Here is a 16,731-nt window from a genome sequence, read left to right on the forward strand (position 1 = left end):
TACGTGCCAAATACCACTTCTCGAAATGACCTCAAGATCTGCAGATATCGAATAGACAGGCTTGCGGTCGAACGCGTTGGCTCACCAAATCGCGCAGCCATGGATCCAGTTAATTTATTTGGCTAATTAGTTCTTTAAAGAATTCCCTTTTCACGCCGGCCAGTGGAGTCCAAAACCCAACTCCCGGCCGGTATGCGGCGCCTACTATTCCTAAGTATTAATTACGCCAAGCAATATACAAGGTAGACTTCAGTACCTCTCGTCGCCTCCTTGCTGTAGCTTCATGTCTGACTTCCCCACATATTAAGATAGTTTCCCTTGTGTTTCGATCCGGCCTAGACATTTCACTCCACAGGTTGCCGACGCAAATTCAAGGCTGGTGTAGATAATTTGACAGAGTTGGTGCCATGTCTTCGAACAAATAATACAACCACGAGTATCCAGATCTCGACGAATTCATTGCCAGGAGTTCAAGACGCTAGCTCTCCACTCCTGCCTATGCATGACTAGGAAGCCTTCAGACAGCAAGTTGAGTTCGCCATTTTTGTGTTGAATTTTGAATACGAAATGGTACCTACGCTGCAATTACCGCGGAAACCGGCAAGCTACGTTCGTGTCCGTGTCGTCTGAATATGGGGCATCAAAGTCCTCCCGCCCAAGTGTTCTACTGTGTACTCAATCCGGGTCTGCCGAAGCTCAGCCCTAGCGCCACCTGAACCGTAAATCTGGGAGTTCAGGCACCGTCAACACGATGGTGGAGAGACTACGTACAGGAACCGTGCTTCGTGGTGTGGGGCGGGCTACCGCAGTCTCGTCAAAAAAAGAATGCCAAATGTATTGGGCCCACGAGACGTACTGACATGGTGCTTCCCGTACGACAATGAGATTGGTCAACGGCACTATGGAGTCTGGGGACTTGAATGACACAGACTGCTCAACGACAAACGACAACAATTGATGGAAACAAAAATGGTACGGCACTGTCCGCGTGTGATACATGGATCTCCGCCCAGGGTACAGCAGCTGGACCCACAGGCGACCCCACGCCAAGAGATGTCTTTGGTGGAAATATTGGGGGTTCACTTGCGTATCCCTGCCAATTTCCGGAGATCACCACCGGTCACCAGGGTCGCCTCCATTAAAGTTGAGACCAAGCTTTTCCCACATCGACGTAGGCCCACGGAGGTATGCCGCATGTAGAAGAGAAGTCACTCGCTCCCGAGAGAGACACGCGCTTAAGGTTTGCAGCCCATACAAGTGGCCCATCATGAACAAGTGAAGGGGGGATTGTGCAAATGGGCCGTTGTAATTTCCCGCCATTGATGGCAGGACCTCGTTCTGCTGACTTCCTGTTTGAGACCCCACGATGCCCCTTTCCTGTCTGTCCATGTATATAAACACCATGCCAAGCCATTGATCGACGGTTGTGGTCGACATCTCTGTACAGGAATCATCCGGTCTACCAAAAGAGTCTAGCTTGAAGACAGTTATTCATCGTTTGTCCGTCGTGGAATCAAAATGACTTTCAAGAAGTCTTTCGGTGTCGTGGCCGCACTGGTCGTGACGGTCCTTGCTGCTTCAAGAACCAGCCCTCCTAGTGGAAGCATCACAGTGTGCTCCTCCGGCTGCAATTACAACACTGTACGTACCTTGTGCGACCATGGAATGTAACACACCTCTTTGCTGACAAGACGCTGCAGATCCAAAAGGCAGTCAGCTCCATATCCACGTCTTCAAAAGATGAGCACAGCATTTTCATCTACTCCGGAACTTACACCGAGCAAGTTACAGTTCCAGTGCTAAGTGGAAAACTCAACATATATGGATACACCACGGATACCACCGATTATTCGGGCAACGTCGTCAACCTGGAATGGAAGTCGGCTCTGGCCACGGGGGCCGCCGATGATGAACACACCGCCGCACTGATTAACACATCACCGAATGTGGCCGTGTATAACATCAACATCAAGAACACTTATGGCAAACCTACCGGAAGCAATGGCCAGGCCATTGCACTGTCTGCTTATAACACTGAGCAGGGATATTACGGTGTCGGCTTGTAAGTTTCCATTCACGTGCTTTTCCCCAAATCCCTCTCTCCCTTGTATCGACTAGGTATCCGTTGTCAGCACAAATCAAGGTACACCAAGTTACTGACTTGACCATATTTCAGGTATGGATACCAAGACACGCTCCTCGCCCAGACTGGCAACCAAATCTACGCCAATTGTTACATCGAGGGCGCTGTGGACTACATCTTTGGGCAGCACGCCCGTGCCTGGATTACCAACTCTAAGATCGCCTCCATCGGCGCCGGAGCCATCACCGCCAGCGGGCGGGCGTCTTCATCCGACACGTCCTACTACGTGATAACGGACAGCACGATTGAGGCGGGCTCGACTGCTCCGGCGGCAGGCACGGTCTATCTGGGCAGGCCGTGGGGTGCATATGCCAGGGTTGCGTTCCAGCGGTGCTCGCTCAGCAACATTATTAACTCTGCTGGGTGGGAGGTCTGGAGCACCAGCGACACCAGGACACAGGATGTCTCCTTCGAAGAGTATAGCAACACCGGTGATGGGGCCAAGGGCACACGGGCTAGCTTCTCGACCAAGCTGAGCAGTGCCATCACCATCGCCACGATCTTGGGCAGCGACTATGCTGAATGGGTTGACTCCGCTTACCTGTAAGCGGGCAAAGGGGATGTTACCCAGCATGAATCACTTTTACTTCTATGTACATAGCTTTCTTCCCGTACGACCTGTGATGTATATATAGTGATTTGATCAAATTGGAAAGGCTTATGGCCACACTATTATCACTATGCTACTATTTCCCAAGCCCAGGCCATCGTTTGAGTTAAGGACTGTCCACCTACTGACCGAAATAGCTGATGAACGTCACGCACTTCATTTTATCGCTCTCGAGACATCCGCGACTCAGTGTCCATTGACCTGCTTCGCAGCCCGGGCTTGGTCAATCCAATCGTACTGATCTTTGAGGTACAGCTGACTCCTGAGGTCCCCTGACCGTGCATGGCCCTCGAAATTTTCTGCTCTGGCACACCGGCCGCAGAGTTTACCAAGCTCACCGCTCGCCTTTTCCGAAACGACCTCTTGATACGTTTGAGTCTTGAGGTACTTGCCGACCCAGAGCCCACCAGTATACCTGCCTGCCTTGCGAGTTGGGAGGACATGGTTCGTGCCGATGCACTGCGGATACGTTAGCACTACAATCCTGAAAAGAGAGCAGCACAGAAATCAACAGTCAAGAATGGCTCACCTTATCACCAAAGGACACACATGTCTTCTCGCCCAAGAACAATGCGCCATAATTTGTCATCTTCTCCAGAGCCTCCCTCGGCTTCTGGGTTAGGATCTGGACATGCTCGCTTGCGAAGTCATCAGCCAGCGCGAAAGCCTCGTCCAGATCGTCTACGACGACCACCTCTCCGTAATCCCGCCACGACGTCGCCGCGAGCTCGGCCGTGGACAAAGTCTTGAGCTGCTCGTCAACGAACCTGATCGACTCCTGTGCGACGTTCTCGCTCGTCGTGATCAGCACGGCAGGCGTGTCCGGGCCGTGCTCCGCCTGCGAGAGCAGGTCTGTCGCCACGGTGAAGGGGTCGGCGTGCTCGTCGGCCACAATAAGCGTCTCTGTTGGCCCGGCCAGGAGGTCAATCCCGATCTCTCCGAAGAGCTGCCGCTTGGCTTCTGCGACGAAGGCGTTTCCTGGGCCGGCCAGGAACTCGACCTTCTTGATGGTCTCCGTGCCGATCGCCATGGCGGCTACAGCTTGCGTCCCGCCGAGGATGAAAATCTCGTCCGCCCCGGCGAGATGGGCGGCGGCTACCGTTGCATGAGGGATCTGGCCATTGATAGGCGGCGTGCATGCTATAACGTGCTTTACGCCGGCGACTTTGGCAGTAGTGATGGTCATGTGGGCTGAAGCGAGGAGAGGATAGCGACCTCCGGGAATGTAAGCCCCTGCTGTGCTGATGGGGTTGTTCCTGTGGCCGAGGAAGACGCCCGGCTGTATCTCTATCTCGACATCTTTAATAGAGTCCCTCTGCGCCTGGGCAAAAGTTCGGACATTTTTCTGCGCCTCTTTGATGTCCTTAATTGTTTGCTCTGGTACCTTTGATATGATATCCTGTATTTGGCTGTCTGATAGCCTAAATGACGGTGGAGCCCACTTGTCGAACTTCTCAGAGTAAGTCCGGACGGCTTGGTCGCCGTTGGCTCGAATGTCGTCAATGACAGACTTGACGATCTCGGTGACCTTCTGAGAGGCGGCGAAGCTGGCTGTTGCCCCGACAAGAGGAGACTTGAGACGACGAGCGACCATGTTGACGGACTGATTTATTTCTCTTGTTGAGTTCAGCTACAGCGATCCGGTCTGAGAAGCGTCAAGGTGGGTAATATTCATGTGTATGATGTCCACACCTCACGGCGTCTCCAACAGCGTTCTCCTCCACTCTTATACAGCCAGGACGTGCACACCACATCTCGCCGAGCCGATGCCGCAAGCAAACCCGAAACAATTGTCGGCACCATCCCGGCAAGAGTGTATTGTGAATATGACGATACAGCAGCACAAGCTGAAAAAGGCATAAGATTTTCCGAGTACGTCGGTCTCTAGCCCGTAGGAATTCTACTGACCGGGTGAAAGCCGAGCTCCCAAGTTCCCGGTGGGGCCGGACCCGTCATGGGACAGCCGAATTGGCCCATCCCGTCTTCAGCATCCCGGGATTTGACATTTGAGACCTCTGCATATTGAGGTTGGTTGTCTTGAAAGTTCTTCGCAAGCACATTGATATCTGCTGCTATATTCCATCTATTCCTGTCAGGGCAATCTGCTCTCAAGCTAGGATCCGACTGCTGGGTGGGTACGAGGTGACATACTCTGTCCATGTGCACCGTCCACGACTCCAACTCCGAAATTTGGGGGATCCCATACTTGGATAGTCCATTGCACCTCATCCTCCATCTCCCCACCTCCGCATGTCGGCCCGTAGCAGCGGTACAACCAGTCTTCCGGACTGTCGCCCACATCCCGATATTCTATCTGCGGCAAGGCGTCTCAATTCAGTTGGAACGATTCTCAAGTCAAGCAATCACTAGAAATAAGAGAGAAGAGACAACGGCAAATTGTTGCCACGGGATTCGATGCGTTCCCATACGATTACACGTTTGCGGGCCGTCAAATGACAGTCATTTGTTTGGATGGCCGTGCATACCGGGGTCACTTTAACAATCTTGTGATAAACCATGTTTCCAACTCGGATATTTTGTAAGAGCAGTCTCTAGATCTTTCTCTTTCATCAGATAACCTTCGTCCTGCCAGCCTGTTGTGGCGCTTCTATAATCAGCTTCTTTTGGCACTTCGTGAGCAAGTATATGAAATCCATATCCGCCGACGAGTAAGACTACTGTCCGGTCTGTAGCCTAGTTGTGCCATACTTCGACAAGATGAGCTTTCAGAACTACGCGACTGGAGTTCAAATCTCTCGTGCCACATACTTAAGAGAATAAGCGGTGCGCAAAGACAGAGCTTTCCTGTGTTGCTGCGAGACGAGTGAGGAAGAGTATGATGAGGACTCACGTTTAGGTTTTCTGCTTCCAGGAGTCGGGTTGCACTAAGTGCTCTAGCAGAAATTCCAGTCCATTGCACGAATTCCTAAAATTCCTTTATTCGGTCTTCCTCGCTCCGACTGGGATTCTATCGCACGAAACGATAAAGAAAACCAGTGATCAATGAGATGTTACGTCCACCAGTACTGTGTATAGAGATATCGAGGTTATGTTAATGAGTCTTGCCGACCATTCGATATTAAATTCTTGTTACCATTGCCCTACAACTACTACAAGCCATCTTTTCACTGTCTTTCGTCCCTTCGTTTCAAGAGGGTCCCTGATTTTGTTGTCTAGACGCGTATCAATAGACTCCCGCTGCACGACGCTGTTGTTCTTAGCAAATCAGCCCCAGAGCTCATTGAAAGATTTTTTGTCCTGGTGCTGCCCATTATCCATCACTGCGGTTTTGCCCTCAGTACGAGTACTCAGATTGCTGACCACGATTGGATCTTGTCTCATTCTGATGAAGGCCACGCAAAGCCGATCTGGATCAGTGACAAACTTGGGACCGAACAACGCGGACTCAGTGCTGAAAAAGAGCACTAGGTCCTTTCCTTGACCCTGGTATGAGTCAATCGTGGCGCAATCCATGCTCATTGGATTATGCACCCAAGCTGTTGGCTCCGATCCATCTGTGCCGGCCAAATCTTCCTCATCCACGTATCCGGCTACAACCGAAGACCCACCTCCTGTGCCTCCGCGACCTGGACCGACGAGATTGTCGTCAGCCTCGCAATTGATTGAGTACCGAGGCTATGAGATCGAGACCTCATGCGCGCACGAATTCCCAAAAATGATTGGTCATGGCTCGATACGGGTTGAGGATGCAGAGTGTTCGCTACTCGACTCGAATTTCCGCTTTTGGCAATAGGAAATCGGCTCAGAGGATCTTGAAAAAGCTCTCCCACATCTCCTTGTTGATAGATAAGTTGGAGTTCGAGAACTTCTCGCACCTGATCTCTGGTATGTTGAGGAAGACCGGCCAATAATCTTGAGGTGGTGATGGCGAGCCGCCATTGGACATAACCCACATCTCGACCGTGCTAGCAATAGAGGTGCTGGCGTCTGGTTTTGTAATGTCCTGGATCAAAAAGACCTGGCAACATTCGAAACTGCTTGTCTATTAGAACAATAGGCCACTCGAGGTTTTTCAAGGCGCGGAATGCCGGCAGCTGTTTTGGGTCGAAGGCAAAAAGGAATATAGTTTGATTGAAGACACACTGCAAGACATGAGCCTTATCCATCATTTAAAGCGAGGAGATATGCTTGATTTCGAGTGAACAACTTCGCCTGGCTGCCCAGCGCACCGTACGGAGTTGCCGCGATCAACAGCGCAGACGCATAGACATGGTCAACGCACTGGTCGACGTAGACGGAATAGGTCCTGAGTTTTTAGGCTTCGCCCTCTCGGGCAGATCATCCGTGGAGTCCAATTTTCGAGCCGCTTTCACTGCATCCTTGAAGCACGTGAGTGACTTTGTGGCACCGAGACGCTGAACAGTTGAAGGCGATGGCTCCAAATCAAGAAAGTACCCGACCCAGAACGCGACAGACAGGCGTGGGCGCCAATTCGACTGCACCCTGAATTCCGTGCTGCGCAATCAAAGCTGTACACCTCGTACCGAGGCTAGCACTACGCACCCCGATACCACAAATCATACTCGATCCATATCATTGATCCGTATAGATGTAAATGTAAATGTTTATTTGTTTTAAAAAAAAACATTTATTCTTCATAAATTTAAAGGTAATGCATTTTAAAAGATTCGAACAGGAGATGGTTGGGCTTTCATAACCGGAGTAGGCTACTATTACCTGTTGATATCATTTATAAGACCTTCAAGTTTCTCCACCTGTCAGTAGGGCTCCTTGATTTGTTGTGTCCCAGAGGGTACACAGTACTCAGGAAGACTCCCGACCCCCCGCCAACTAGCCCGCTGTCAGCAATGGTACCGGGCCCACGCGGGCCGTAAGCGGTGGAACGCAAAGTTGACCAACACATGTATGGGGCAAGACATCGATCAACAAGACAGCGGCTCACCATCGTCAGTGTCTCCCGATCGGCGAAAATGATTGGGCTTGGCTACGCTTGTGTCTCAGCGTGTGCATAACTAGCAGGAACGGTTCCATGCCCGCTTCGACTCTGCAAGTCACACCATGTTCGCCAGCAAAAGCACAAGAAGCCACAGGCGAGGAATCCAACAGGATCCATTTACGGGTCGACAACGGGGGTGGATGGACCGTTCTTGAGTCGCGTGGGTGACGCTTCTTCAGCTGCAGGCAGCCTCGAGAAGATGGGCCGCGACAAACTTTGTTCGCGGTCGACCAGTCGCACCGCAGTATCGGAATTTGCCAATTCGGCTGACGATCCTGGCAGATCCTAATCAACAACTTTGCTGAGGTGGAAATGATGAAATACCAAAAGCACAGCATCAGCGTGTGCTTTTCTTTTTTTACCTATCATGCCCGCCTGCCCCTGGCTTGCCACCAAACTTTTTTTTTCCACCGAAGCTGACAGCTTCCACCGCAAGTCTGTATTGTCAACCTTGTTCTGCCCAGGCCTTGCTCAGCCCATTCGCAGATGAACGAGCCGCATGGGCGGCGATTCAAGCCGAGACTCTGCGCAGGGAGGGTTGCATCGATCGCTAGGTCCACGGAGCTGGGCGCCCAGCACTTGGAGCTTACTCCTACGCTAAGCAAGCCCAACGTTTCCGCCCAGCCAGCCAGCTGAGTGAGCCTCTACTGTAGGGATCCTGGCCAACCCCCTCTTATCACACATCGCCAGAGGGTGGGAGTGGGAGCACTAGGGCGGGTAGTAGGGCAGATAGGGCAGCATAGCACAGCACAGCATGACAACGCCAACTGAGCCAGGGGCAAATCCTGGTCACAATCAGGTGCCAACCCACCAGGATCTTGATCCGGCTCAGCACCATGACCAGGTACAGCGCCTGGGCGTTCCGGCGCCCACAGCAAAACCGTCCGCAGGCCGCCGACTAAGCGCTGCCTCTGATATTTCAGTCTCAAACATCTCCACGACGTCCTCCGGCAACGAGAAGTGGCTCTCCCCCTTGGACAGATTATCACTGCAGCCAGTTGAGAATGCTGCGATACCTACAGGTGGTGCAGGCCAGGCCATGATGGATGACGATGGAGTCGACCTGAGCTCCCTGAAGGCGGGGGCGACTGACCGCCGACCCGGACCGGGACCAGAACAACCTCTTTACCACCAACAGAATGCATCTTCGACCCGCATGCCCTTTCACGGTGACGAGTCCTTTCCCGGCACGCCGCAGCTTTACACACCCGAGCCTTACAGCGGCCAGTATGCGGGACCCCAGAGAGACTCCCAGGCAGAGCTGCTCCTCGATTCACAGCGGAACCGGCATTCAGCCCGCTCCGTCTCTTTCGGTCCGTCGACGACTTTCATGTATCCTGGCCAGGGCAAAGAGCCCCCAAATCGGAGCAGCAGTCTGCGCCCTCGGACATGCAGGCCAATGTGGCACTCCTCGCTCGGCATGTACGTGTGCTTCATCTTCGGGCTCCTCTGCGCAGTTGGCCATCACATCTTCTATGCCTCGCTTGACGGTGAGCCCGCCGAGAGCCAGACTGAGATGCTGCGATATGGAACCTTCCTCGCCTATGCGGCCAAGGCAGGATTCAGTGCAGCTGCTATCTCAGCCTTTAAGCAGCGCATATGGGTCACTGTTCGCTCGAGGTTCATGAGCATCTCCGCACTGGACTCCATGTTTGCTGCGGCTGAGGATATGGCTGCCCTGATCAATTGGGAGTTCTTGAAGGATGCAAAAGCTGCTTTCGCTTTGGTATTCTTTGCTTGGACAACGCCCCTGGTAGTCATCCTGACAGCAAATACCCTGTTGGTGGAGCCACGAACGATCGTGAACAATACGACGTGCGCCTCAGTACGGACCTTGAATTTTACGTTCGAAGATCTCAACGACTGGAGGAAACCAAAACAGATCGATGGGCTTTTTGAGATTCCAGTGTCAATTTGGAACACTACCAAACGGGATGATCAGACCGACGATGACTGGTTCGACTACTACACCGGACCGAGTCCCAACTTCCAGCAGACAGCGACACTCGGTGCTTTCCTGCAAGAAGTTGTAGCGCGAAAGAATGCTTCCTACGAGGTTTGCGGCTCCGGCTGGAACTGCACCTTCAACATCGAGTTCACTGCACCCGGATACAACTGTACTGAGGTAGCAAGCGGAGTAAACTCGACGCCGGCAAACCTCACCCAAGAATCTGGCCAGGCCGAAGCCCCCTTCGGCACTGACTTCCTACTCCCTCAGGGCAAACACAGCTATTATGCCTATGCTACCGGCGGGGAATACTCAACCACGCAGTTAAAGAACGTCGGGGTGAGCGGCATTCCGAACATCCCCAATTCTGAATTGCCAGCCCATTTCGGTGCATTAAGGGTAGAGCCAATTCTCTGGATTGGATACGTCGTGTTAAATTCTCCCGGTGAAGTACAGCCCAATCGTTCTGATCCAGGTTGGCAAGATGCGTTCACACCGAAGATATTTGCCTGTGAGCACCGTGAGACAGACTACATCGCAACGTTCAACTACACCGATGGATCGCAGTCCGCCGCCATAAGCAGTCGCAAGTTCGGCGCACCAATCATCAACACCACTTTTATTCCCAGTATAGAGGCCAACGACGGGACGGACGACAACATTACCGCAATACCCGAGGAGAACTATATATATCCCAATGACACGGCCCGTTATCGCCGGGTCGCTGCGTACCATTCACTGGGATACATGTTACGAAACTTTATTAATGGCACAGTTGAGGTTGAGGATACACTCATCAACCCTATCCAGAATACCGAAGCCATCCAGACTAAGTTGCTTGACCCGCGCAACAATTACTTCCCTTACTCCAACCTCATGCCTATGGTACAAGGCCTCTATGAAGACCTCATCTTATCCATGTTCAGCAATCCGCAGTTCGTCGAGGTCGTCTGGGCCGCGAGGCCCTCTGAGCAGTCCGGGACCCTTCTTGACGGCGGAGTACCCGCATCGTCAGGCACGCCGACCGGCACCGGCGACGAGTCAGACTACAAATACAACTGCACAAAAACTCGCACCGCTAATGCGTATGCCTACCACAAGCGGGACCTGTGGATCGTATACGGCATCGCAGTGGTGCTAACACTGATCTGTGTCACTGTTGGTGGCTTGGCGATCCGCGAGAACGGGGGCGTCACGCGGAACACGCGCTTTTCATCCATCGTCGCCGCCACGAGGGGTCCTGCGCTTGAGAAGGTAGCCTGGATGGGCCCGCTTCAAGACAGGGGAGATGTTCCCAAGGATGTCAAGAGCCTTAGGCTCGGCTACGGCATTATGAATGAAAGCAAGCTGGGGCTAGGCGCGTGGTCACCGCCTCCGGAGATCGGACCGGATCCCAACCTCGTTGGAGTTGAAGGTGAAGGCTTTAACGAGCGTATGGTCTCCGAAGAAAGATCGAGCTCAGGATACTTCCGTAGGAGGAGGGCGTTTTCGACTGATATGAGGTGTGGCTTCGGACTCAAGGGAGATGTAGACCAGAGACACGGGGAAGGAAGTTTGTTCCATCGATAGGAGGGACGAATAACATGGCTAGATGGTGCCAAAGGGGACAAGGAACATAGGTATATCTTTTTTTGGACACTGCAGCTTGGAAGGGGAGCGTTGTGATTTATTGAATGATACCATCAATGCAAATATAGTACGATTCTAATGCATGTCACATGGCCGACCTCATGTATTGGAACCATGAACGACGCCTATTTCCTCCTGGCCCTCTTCCAACGCCTCCTTCTCTTCAACCCTCAATTGGCTTTCCGCCTTGCCGGTATCAACGAAGCAGAACAGCACCAGCGAGACGGCAGCACAGCCCGTGCTGAACCAAAACGCCGCCTTGTAGCTAACCATGGTGCCCCTCCATTCGTAACTCGCTGCCACCACGTCCGAAATGCCTAGGAAGAGACTGATAGGCAGGAACAAGATACTGTAGATCAGGGCTCCCGCGGCACCTTGTTCTTTTTGGGGTATATTGGTAGTGATGAAGACATTCGTGACATTAAACGCGATGTCAACCCCAATTGTTGCGCCAATCATCGCCGGTAGGATCCATGCCCAATAAGAGCCATCCTCCGGGATCAGTGCGAAGAGCAGCACGCTGATAATGCTCCCTGCCCCTGATAGGATCAAGAGAATACGGCCTGGGAGCAAGTGGAGAGTAAAGCCACCGACAGTTGCGAGGACGATACCACCCGCCGCCATACTGCAGCAATTGGAGTTAGCTACCAATTTACTGAAGGAGAAGTTGTAATAGGAACCGGGTGAATTAGGACACCATGTACTCATAGTCTGTCTCAAAGACTGCAGCCTGATAAAGGCCTTCGAGGCAGGTAGTGAAACAGACTTCAAATTGCAGACCTTTATTCTTGCAAAGTTGAGACTTAAAAGTGGAAGCTGCTTACGGGATGAAGGCCAGTGCCGTTGAGATGACGCTGTAATTCATAACTGTAAAAAGACTTTGATTTAATAGTGGTTAGCGTGCTGGCTGAGAAGACAAGGGGATGGGAAAAGACTCACTAGAAACTGGCGTAGTACATAAAGATACCGAAATTTCCGTACGCAAATGCGAGGGCCACCAAGATTGTCTTCACGTACTTCGGCCTGAAGAGGCTCGCTGGCAAAAGCGGCTGCGAGGCGACCCAGCCTTCAACGACGAAAGATACCCCCAGCAACACTACACCCAGGACGAATGTGACGATAACATAGTCCGTTGCCCAGCCCTTTGGCGCATGTGCGCCGTCCGTCACCGCAAATACGATCAGGATCAGGGCAGGCACTGTGGTGACGACGCCCCAGTAGTCCATTTCGACACCGGCAGTCTGCAAGTCGCCGCGCGGGATGCTGAAAAAGGCGCTCACGCCGCAAAGACCCACAACGATGGCGCCTAGCCAGAAGTACCACCTCCACGACAAGTATTCACCCGCCACACCGCCCATGATCACACCAAAGAAGAAACCCAGGGGCGCAAACGCACCATAGAGGCTGAAGATGAGGTTCTTCCTGGGGCCAGGCCGATATATCTTGCCCAGGATCATGATGCCAGTGGGCAGGAATGCTGCCGGGCCAAGGCCCTGGAGAGCCCGGGCGGCGATGAGCATCTTGTAGTTGACACTAAAGCCAGCGATGATGGTCCAGACCAGAAACCAGGCCAACCCACAGTTGAAGACAATGAAGCCGCCATATATATCGGCTATTCTGCCGAGGGGAAGGAGCAGTGCGCCCACGATGAGGGCGAAGACACTCGAAGGCCATATTTGGGCGGCGATTGGGATATCGAGCTCTTCTGACACTGTCGGGAGAACAATGTTGAAGCCAGAGATGAAGTATTCCTGGAATAATCATGTGTTAGAGTAAAAGGGCAAAAGAAGTCGATGCTTGGCAATCAGACGTACCGACATCAGCATCGATACTAACATCGATGAGCAGAAGAATATCTCAGAGACGGCTGTCTTGAACTCGTCCGGTCGCTGGCGCCCTAAACGCTCCAGGTCCGCCTTTTGGAAGGTCGCTGGGTCTCGTATCGTGGGAGGAACATTGTGCTCTGAGTCCGGCTCCGGCGAAGTAGACATATCATGAAGGCTCATGCTGTCGGCTCACACAGAATTGGAGATGCTTCACTGCGTCTATTGACAAAATTGTCACCAAAATCCATCTTTCTGAATGCCTGGATGGTAGCGACATCTTATATGTCAAGGTGGATCAATACGTTTTTCGACTCCACTTGTCGGGAGGAACGACATGACTAATGGGAGGAAGATGTTTTCGTGGTCATTCCAGTCTCGGCCTCCTATTTCCAATTTTTCTTTGAAATACACGGTGAAGACAATGTGTCACAGCCTTGGTAATGACGACTTGCAATGCAGAGGTTGCCATTTTGCTACCAAATGCGGTAAAGGGCGACGGACAGGGCGTCGTCCCGTAGTCAGGGACGTCAGGGCCTAGTCCCTCGTCCGGGACAGTGGGTCGGCGGTGGGACTAATGCACGTCGTGCGTCTTGGCTACCTAATTCAGAATAGACAGAAGCTTATTACGTACGGAATTGCTGACAAAGAGGGTTGATGGCGTTGGCATGACATTTCGTCCTCAAACCTGAGATTCTTTGTTTCGTCCAACAGCTCGGCCTGGACTCCCTATCATACCATGAAAAGGGAACTCCACTGTTATCCCCTAGCACATGCCTCGTTCTAGAAGCTTGATCTGTTCCGCTTGGGATAGATTTGTGCGGTATACTATGTCTCGATCTTGCATTACGTTAAGCCCAACATACCAAGCCCGCGAGTGACGCACAACGCTGCAGGAGGATGATAGACTCGGATCTGGCCCGGCCAAACGTGTCCCCACCCTCGAAATCCTGTCACAATTGTCGTCGGAAGCGACTGAGATGCGATAGGTCCATCCCAGACTGTCAAAAGTGTACCAGCAAAGGAGAAAAGTGTCTGGGCTACGGCAAGCTCCTCCGATGGACGAACGCTGTGGCTGTCAGGGGCAATCTCGCCGACCAGATATCACAACGCCCAAGCCACACCGTGCATAGCCATACCAAAGATGTTGTCGCCTCACATCTTGTTCACCCAAGGAGGCGGCAGCCGCCAGACACGGAATTTCAGCCTCTTCAACTCAGTCTCATTGACCCTTTGCTGATCGACCTCGCACCACGACACCGTGTCTACATTGGTCACTGTGAGTTGCATGCTACTTCAATAAGCAATTTTCGGTGCACAGGTCTGACTTGTATTAAAAGTTACACGAACCGTCTGTCAAGATCTAGTCTCTTTCGACCATCAAGATACACAGAATCCCTTCCGCTCTATGCTCTCGTTAATAGATAGTTTTGACTATATTCGCGAGATCACTCTCGCCACCTCCGCAGTTCACATGGTCACATTGCGCCGTGCGCGTGGGCTTACATATCAAAAGGAACTTGTGGATGCCCTCACAGCTAAAGGCCAAGCATTTCGCCTCCTCCGTCGTGCTCTTGACAATTTGGCCGCTGTAGACAAGCCGATTGCCGTGGTCGCGGTGGTATTTTTCATCAATTTCGATCTCATCGAATCAGGGCGCGGCTGCTGGAAAACACATGTCGAAGCTGCCGGAAACCTCCTGAATTCCATTCATGCCATGGAGATTAGGAAACAGATACCGCCGAGTGTCGCTAACCTGGCAGACATTGTTGTGGCGGACTGCATCACATACCATGTGCTCGGCTCCGCTTTCGCAAGCTCTGGAGACACAGCCTTGTCGGCGTTCGAGTCCATCGACATCACCTCCGTCTTACAGAGAGCAGCGGCTTTTAGCTATGGATGTTACCCGCCGATAATGCTCGAGACATTATCTAGGGCAAGCCGTCTGTCTCAGAATGATGTTTGTCAAGCTGGAGCTTTGATGGATGAGCTCTGTGGTTTAGACTTCAGGACTTGGGTGTATAGTATTCCGGGGCTGTCACCAAAAGATGACCTTGAAGTGAGAGTGTCAATAGCGGATGCGCACCGGGCGGCAACATGTCTCTATATTCTCCTCGCCGTCCCAGACCTAGAAAGAGATTCACTCTCTGACCAGTCGATCACGGCGGAGTCTCAAACCCGAAAGGTTCTAGACCAGCTGGCGTCTGTGCCAATTGAGCACGCGTTAGCCAAGGGTCTGATATGGCCGACCTTTATGGTGGGTGCCCAAACCAATGATCTGGCGGAAAGGCAGTGGTGTTTGGGAAGGATGCACAAGATTTGGCTATCCAACGCCTTCGTTTGTCCCTGGGGCTATGTCGAATCTGCCATTACCATGATGCAGCGAGTATGGGAGACCAAAGATGCAAAGTCCAAGCATGGTGGACATTCAGGTATGAACTGGCTGCAGGAGTTGAAGGCAGCCTCTGACCACGCTCTGATCGTGTGAGAACAACGTTGATGCTTGTAAATCGTGCGAGGACATACAAAGATATTTTGGCTCAGCAGAAGGCAATAATACGAGTGAAGACAGTTCGCTAAACAGTGAACAGCTAAGAAACTAGCATTCAGCGAGTGTGGGCTCAAATGCCATGAAGTTAGGCATTCCCCGAAGTACAGATATTATGGGCTTGCTCCCTTGAGCAAAATATTTTGGGTAACACGACTGTGCACAAGGCGACTCAGTCACTTAGACTTGTATCAGTAGATTTGAAAGGGAGTCTGTGACCAGACTGACGTCCAGTCAAGCCGACTTGAATAATCGGGTCCAGTGAGCAACAGCTTCGGTACTGAATTTGCAGCCACAACCTCGCCGAACATGAATATTTAAATCGTGTTCATCAACGACTGACCTCACTTTAAAGAAACAAACCTACAATCAAAAAAGAAGAAAGACCACGATAATACATTTGTCTCGACTGCCAATTTCTGTGGGCTTTCTCAGCAGTAGCTTGGTCATCCTAGCAGATCAAAACAGCGATTCTGCAAGCTCATCATGCCTCGTGCCCCTCGACTGACATGCACCAATAATCATTCGAATTCCGAGCCCTTCATACAGCGTGCCATAATCATTTCCGGATTTCCATGCATCGGAAAATCGTACTTCAAGGAGAATAGGCCTGATTTGAAAGTCTACTATCTCGACTCCGGAGAAAACGACCACAAAGATAAAGCAGGGGTATGGATGCAGCATTATTTGGAAAAGGTCATCGAGGCTGTTACAGAGCCCCACGGTATCGTTATGGTCAGTTGCCACAAGGACTTCCGCAAGAGAATGCAAGAGGCTGGCCTGCGTTACATCCGTGTCTATCCCAGACCAGAGCTCAAGGACGAATGGCTGAATCGTCAGGAGTGTCGTGCAGGAGGCAAGGATATCCTCTGGAACAAAATGAATAAGGATTGGAATGACTGGATGGAAATCCATGGAGGTTTCCAAGGTGAAACATCTCCTGAGGTTATTCTTGGGCGTGACGATCACTTGATTGATCGTTTGACAGAAATCTGCGAGGCAGCGAGGAATCTGTAGACTGTTTGAGCTGAGGAGGTGTTAATCGAGATGGC

At 51.9% G+C, this 16,731-nt stretch overlaps 6 protein-coding genes across 6 annotated transcripts; 4 read left to right on the plus strand and 2 right to left on the minus strand.

Annotated features, from left to right (window-relative positions):
* Positions 1-1,518: 1,518 nt before the first annotated feature.
* Positions 1,519-2,690, plus strand: J7T55_012952 (Pectinesterase; the record flags this gene model as incomplete). Its single annotated transcript, XM_053141592.1, has 3 exons — positions 1,519-1,641; positions 1,701-2,062; positions 2,177-2,690. The coding sequence occupies 3 exons, from the start codon at positions 1,519-1,521 to the stop codon at positions 2,688-2,690; spliced, it is 999 nt and encodes a 332-aa protein (XP_052995299.1).
* A 249-nt stretch (positions 2,691-2,939) lies between these two features.
* Positions 2,940-5,272, minus strand: J7T55_012953 (histidinol dehydrogenase; the record flags this gene model as incomplete). Its single annotated transcript, XM_053141593.1, has 5 exons — positions 2,940-3,212; positions 3,283-4,356; positions 4,662-4,825; positions 4,905-5,067; positions 5,240-5,272. 5 exons carry the CDS (start codon positions 5,270-5,272, stop codon positions 2,940-2,942), a joined length of 1,707 nt encoding a protein of 568 aa, XP_052995300.1.
* Positions 5,273-8,485: 3,213 nt separating this feature from the next.
* On the plus strand, positions 8,486-11,248 carry J7T55_012954 (uncharacterized protein; the record flags this gene model as incomplete). The annotated part of the gene is made up of 1 exon (XM_053141594.1): positions 8,486-11,248. The coding sequence occupies one exon, from the start codon at positions 8,486-8,488 to the stop codon at positions 11,246-11,248; it is 2,763 nt and encodes a 920-aa protein (XP_052995301.1).
* Positions 11,249-11,407: 159 nt separating this feature from the next.
* J7T55_012955 (membrane transporter) lies at positions 11,408-13,314 on the minus strand (the record flags this gene model as incomplete). Its single annotated transcript, XM_053141595.1, has 4 exons — positions 11,408-11,933; positions 12,133-12,186; positions 12,248-13,059; positions 13,123-13,314. The coding sequence occupies 4 exons, from the start codon at positions 13,312-13,314 to the stop codon at positions 11,408-11,410; spliced, it is 1,584 nt and encodes a 527-aa protein (XP_052995302.1).
* A 717-nt stretch (positions 13,315-14,031) lies between these two features.
* J7T55_012956 (criflavine sensitivity control protein acr-2) lies at positions 14,032-15,619 on the plus strand (the record flags this gene model as incomplete). Its single annotated transcript, XM_053141596.1, has 2 exons — positions 14,032-14,410; positions 14,601-15,619. The coding sequence occupies 2 exons, from the start codon at positions 14,032-14,034 to the stop codon at positions 15,617-15,619; spliced, it is 1,398 nt and encodes a 465-aa protein (XP_052995303.1).
* A 546-nt stretch (positions 15,620-16,165) lies between these two features.
* Positions 16,166-16,696, plus strand: J7T55_012957 (uncharacterized protein; the record flags this gene model as incomplete). Its single annotated transcript, XM_053141597.1, has 1 exon — positions 16,166-16,696. The coding sequence occupies one exon, from the start codon at positions 16,166-16,168 to the stop codon at positions 16,694-16,696; it is 531 nt and encodes a 176-aa protein (XP_052995304.1).
* Between the last annotated feature and the right edge of the window lie 35 nt (positions 16,697-16,731).

This window comes from Diaporthe amygdali, assembly GCF_026229845.1.
Source record: "Diaporthe amygdali strain CAA958 chromosome Unknown NODE_9_length_1275696_cov_64_842800, whole genome shotgun sequence".
Taxonomy (NCBI): domain Eukaryota; kingdom Fungi; phylum Ascomycota; class Sordariomycetes; order Diaporthales; family Diaporthaceae; genus Diaporthe; species Diaporthe amygdali.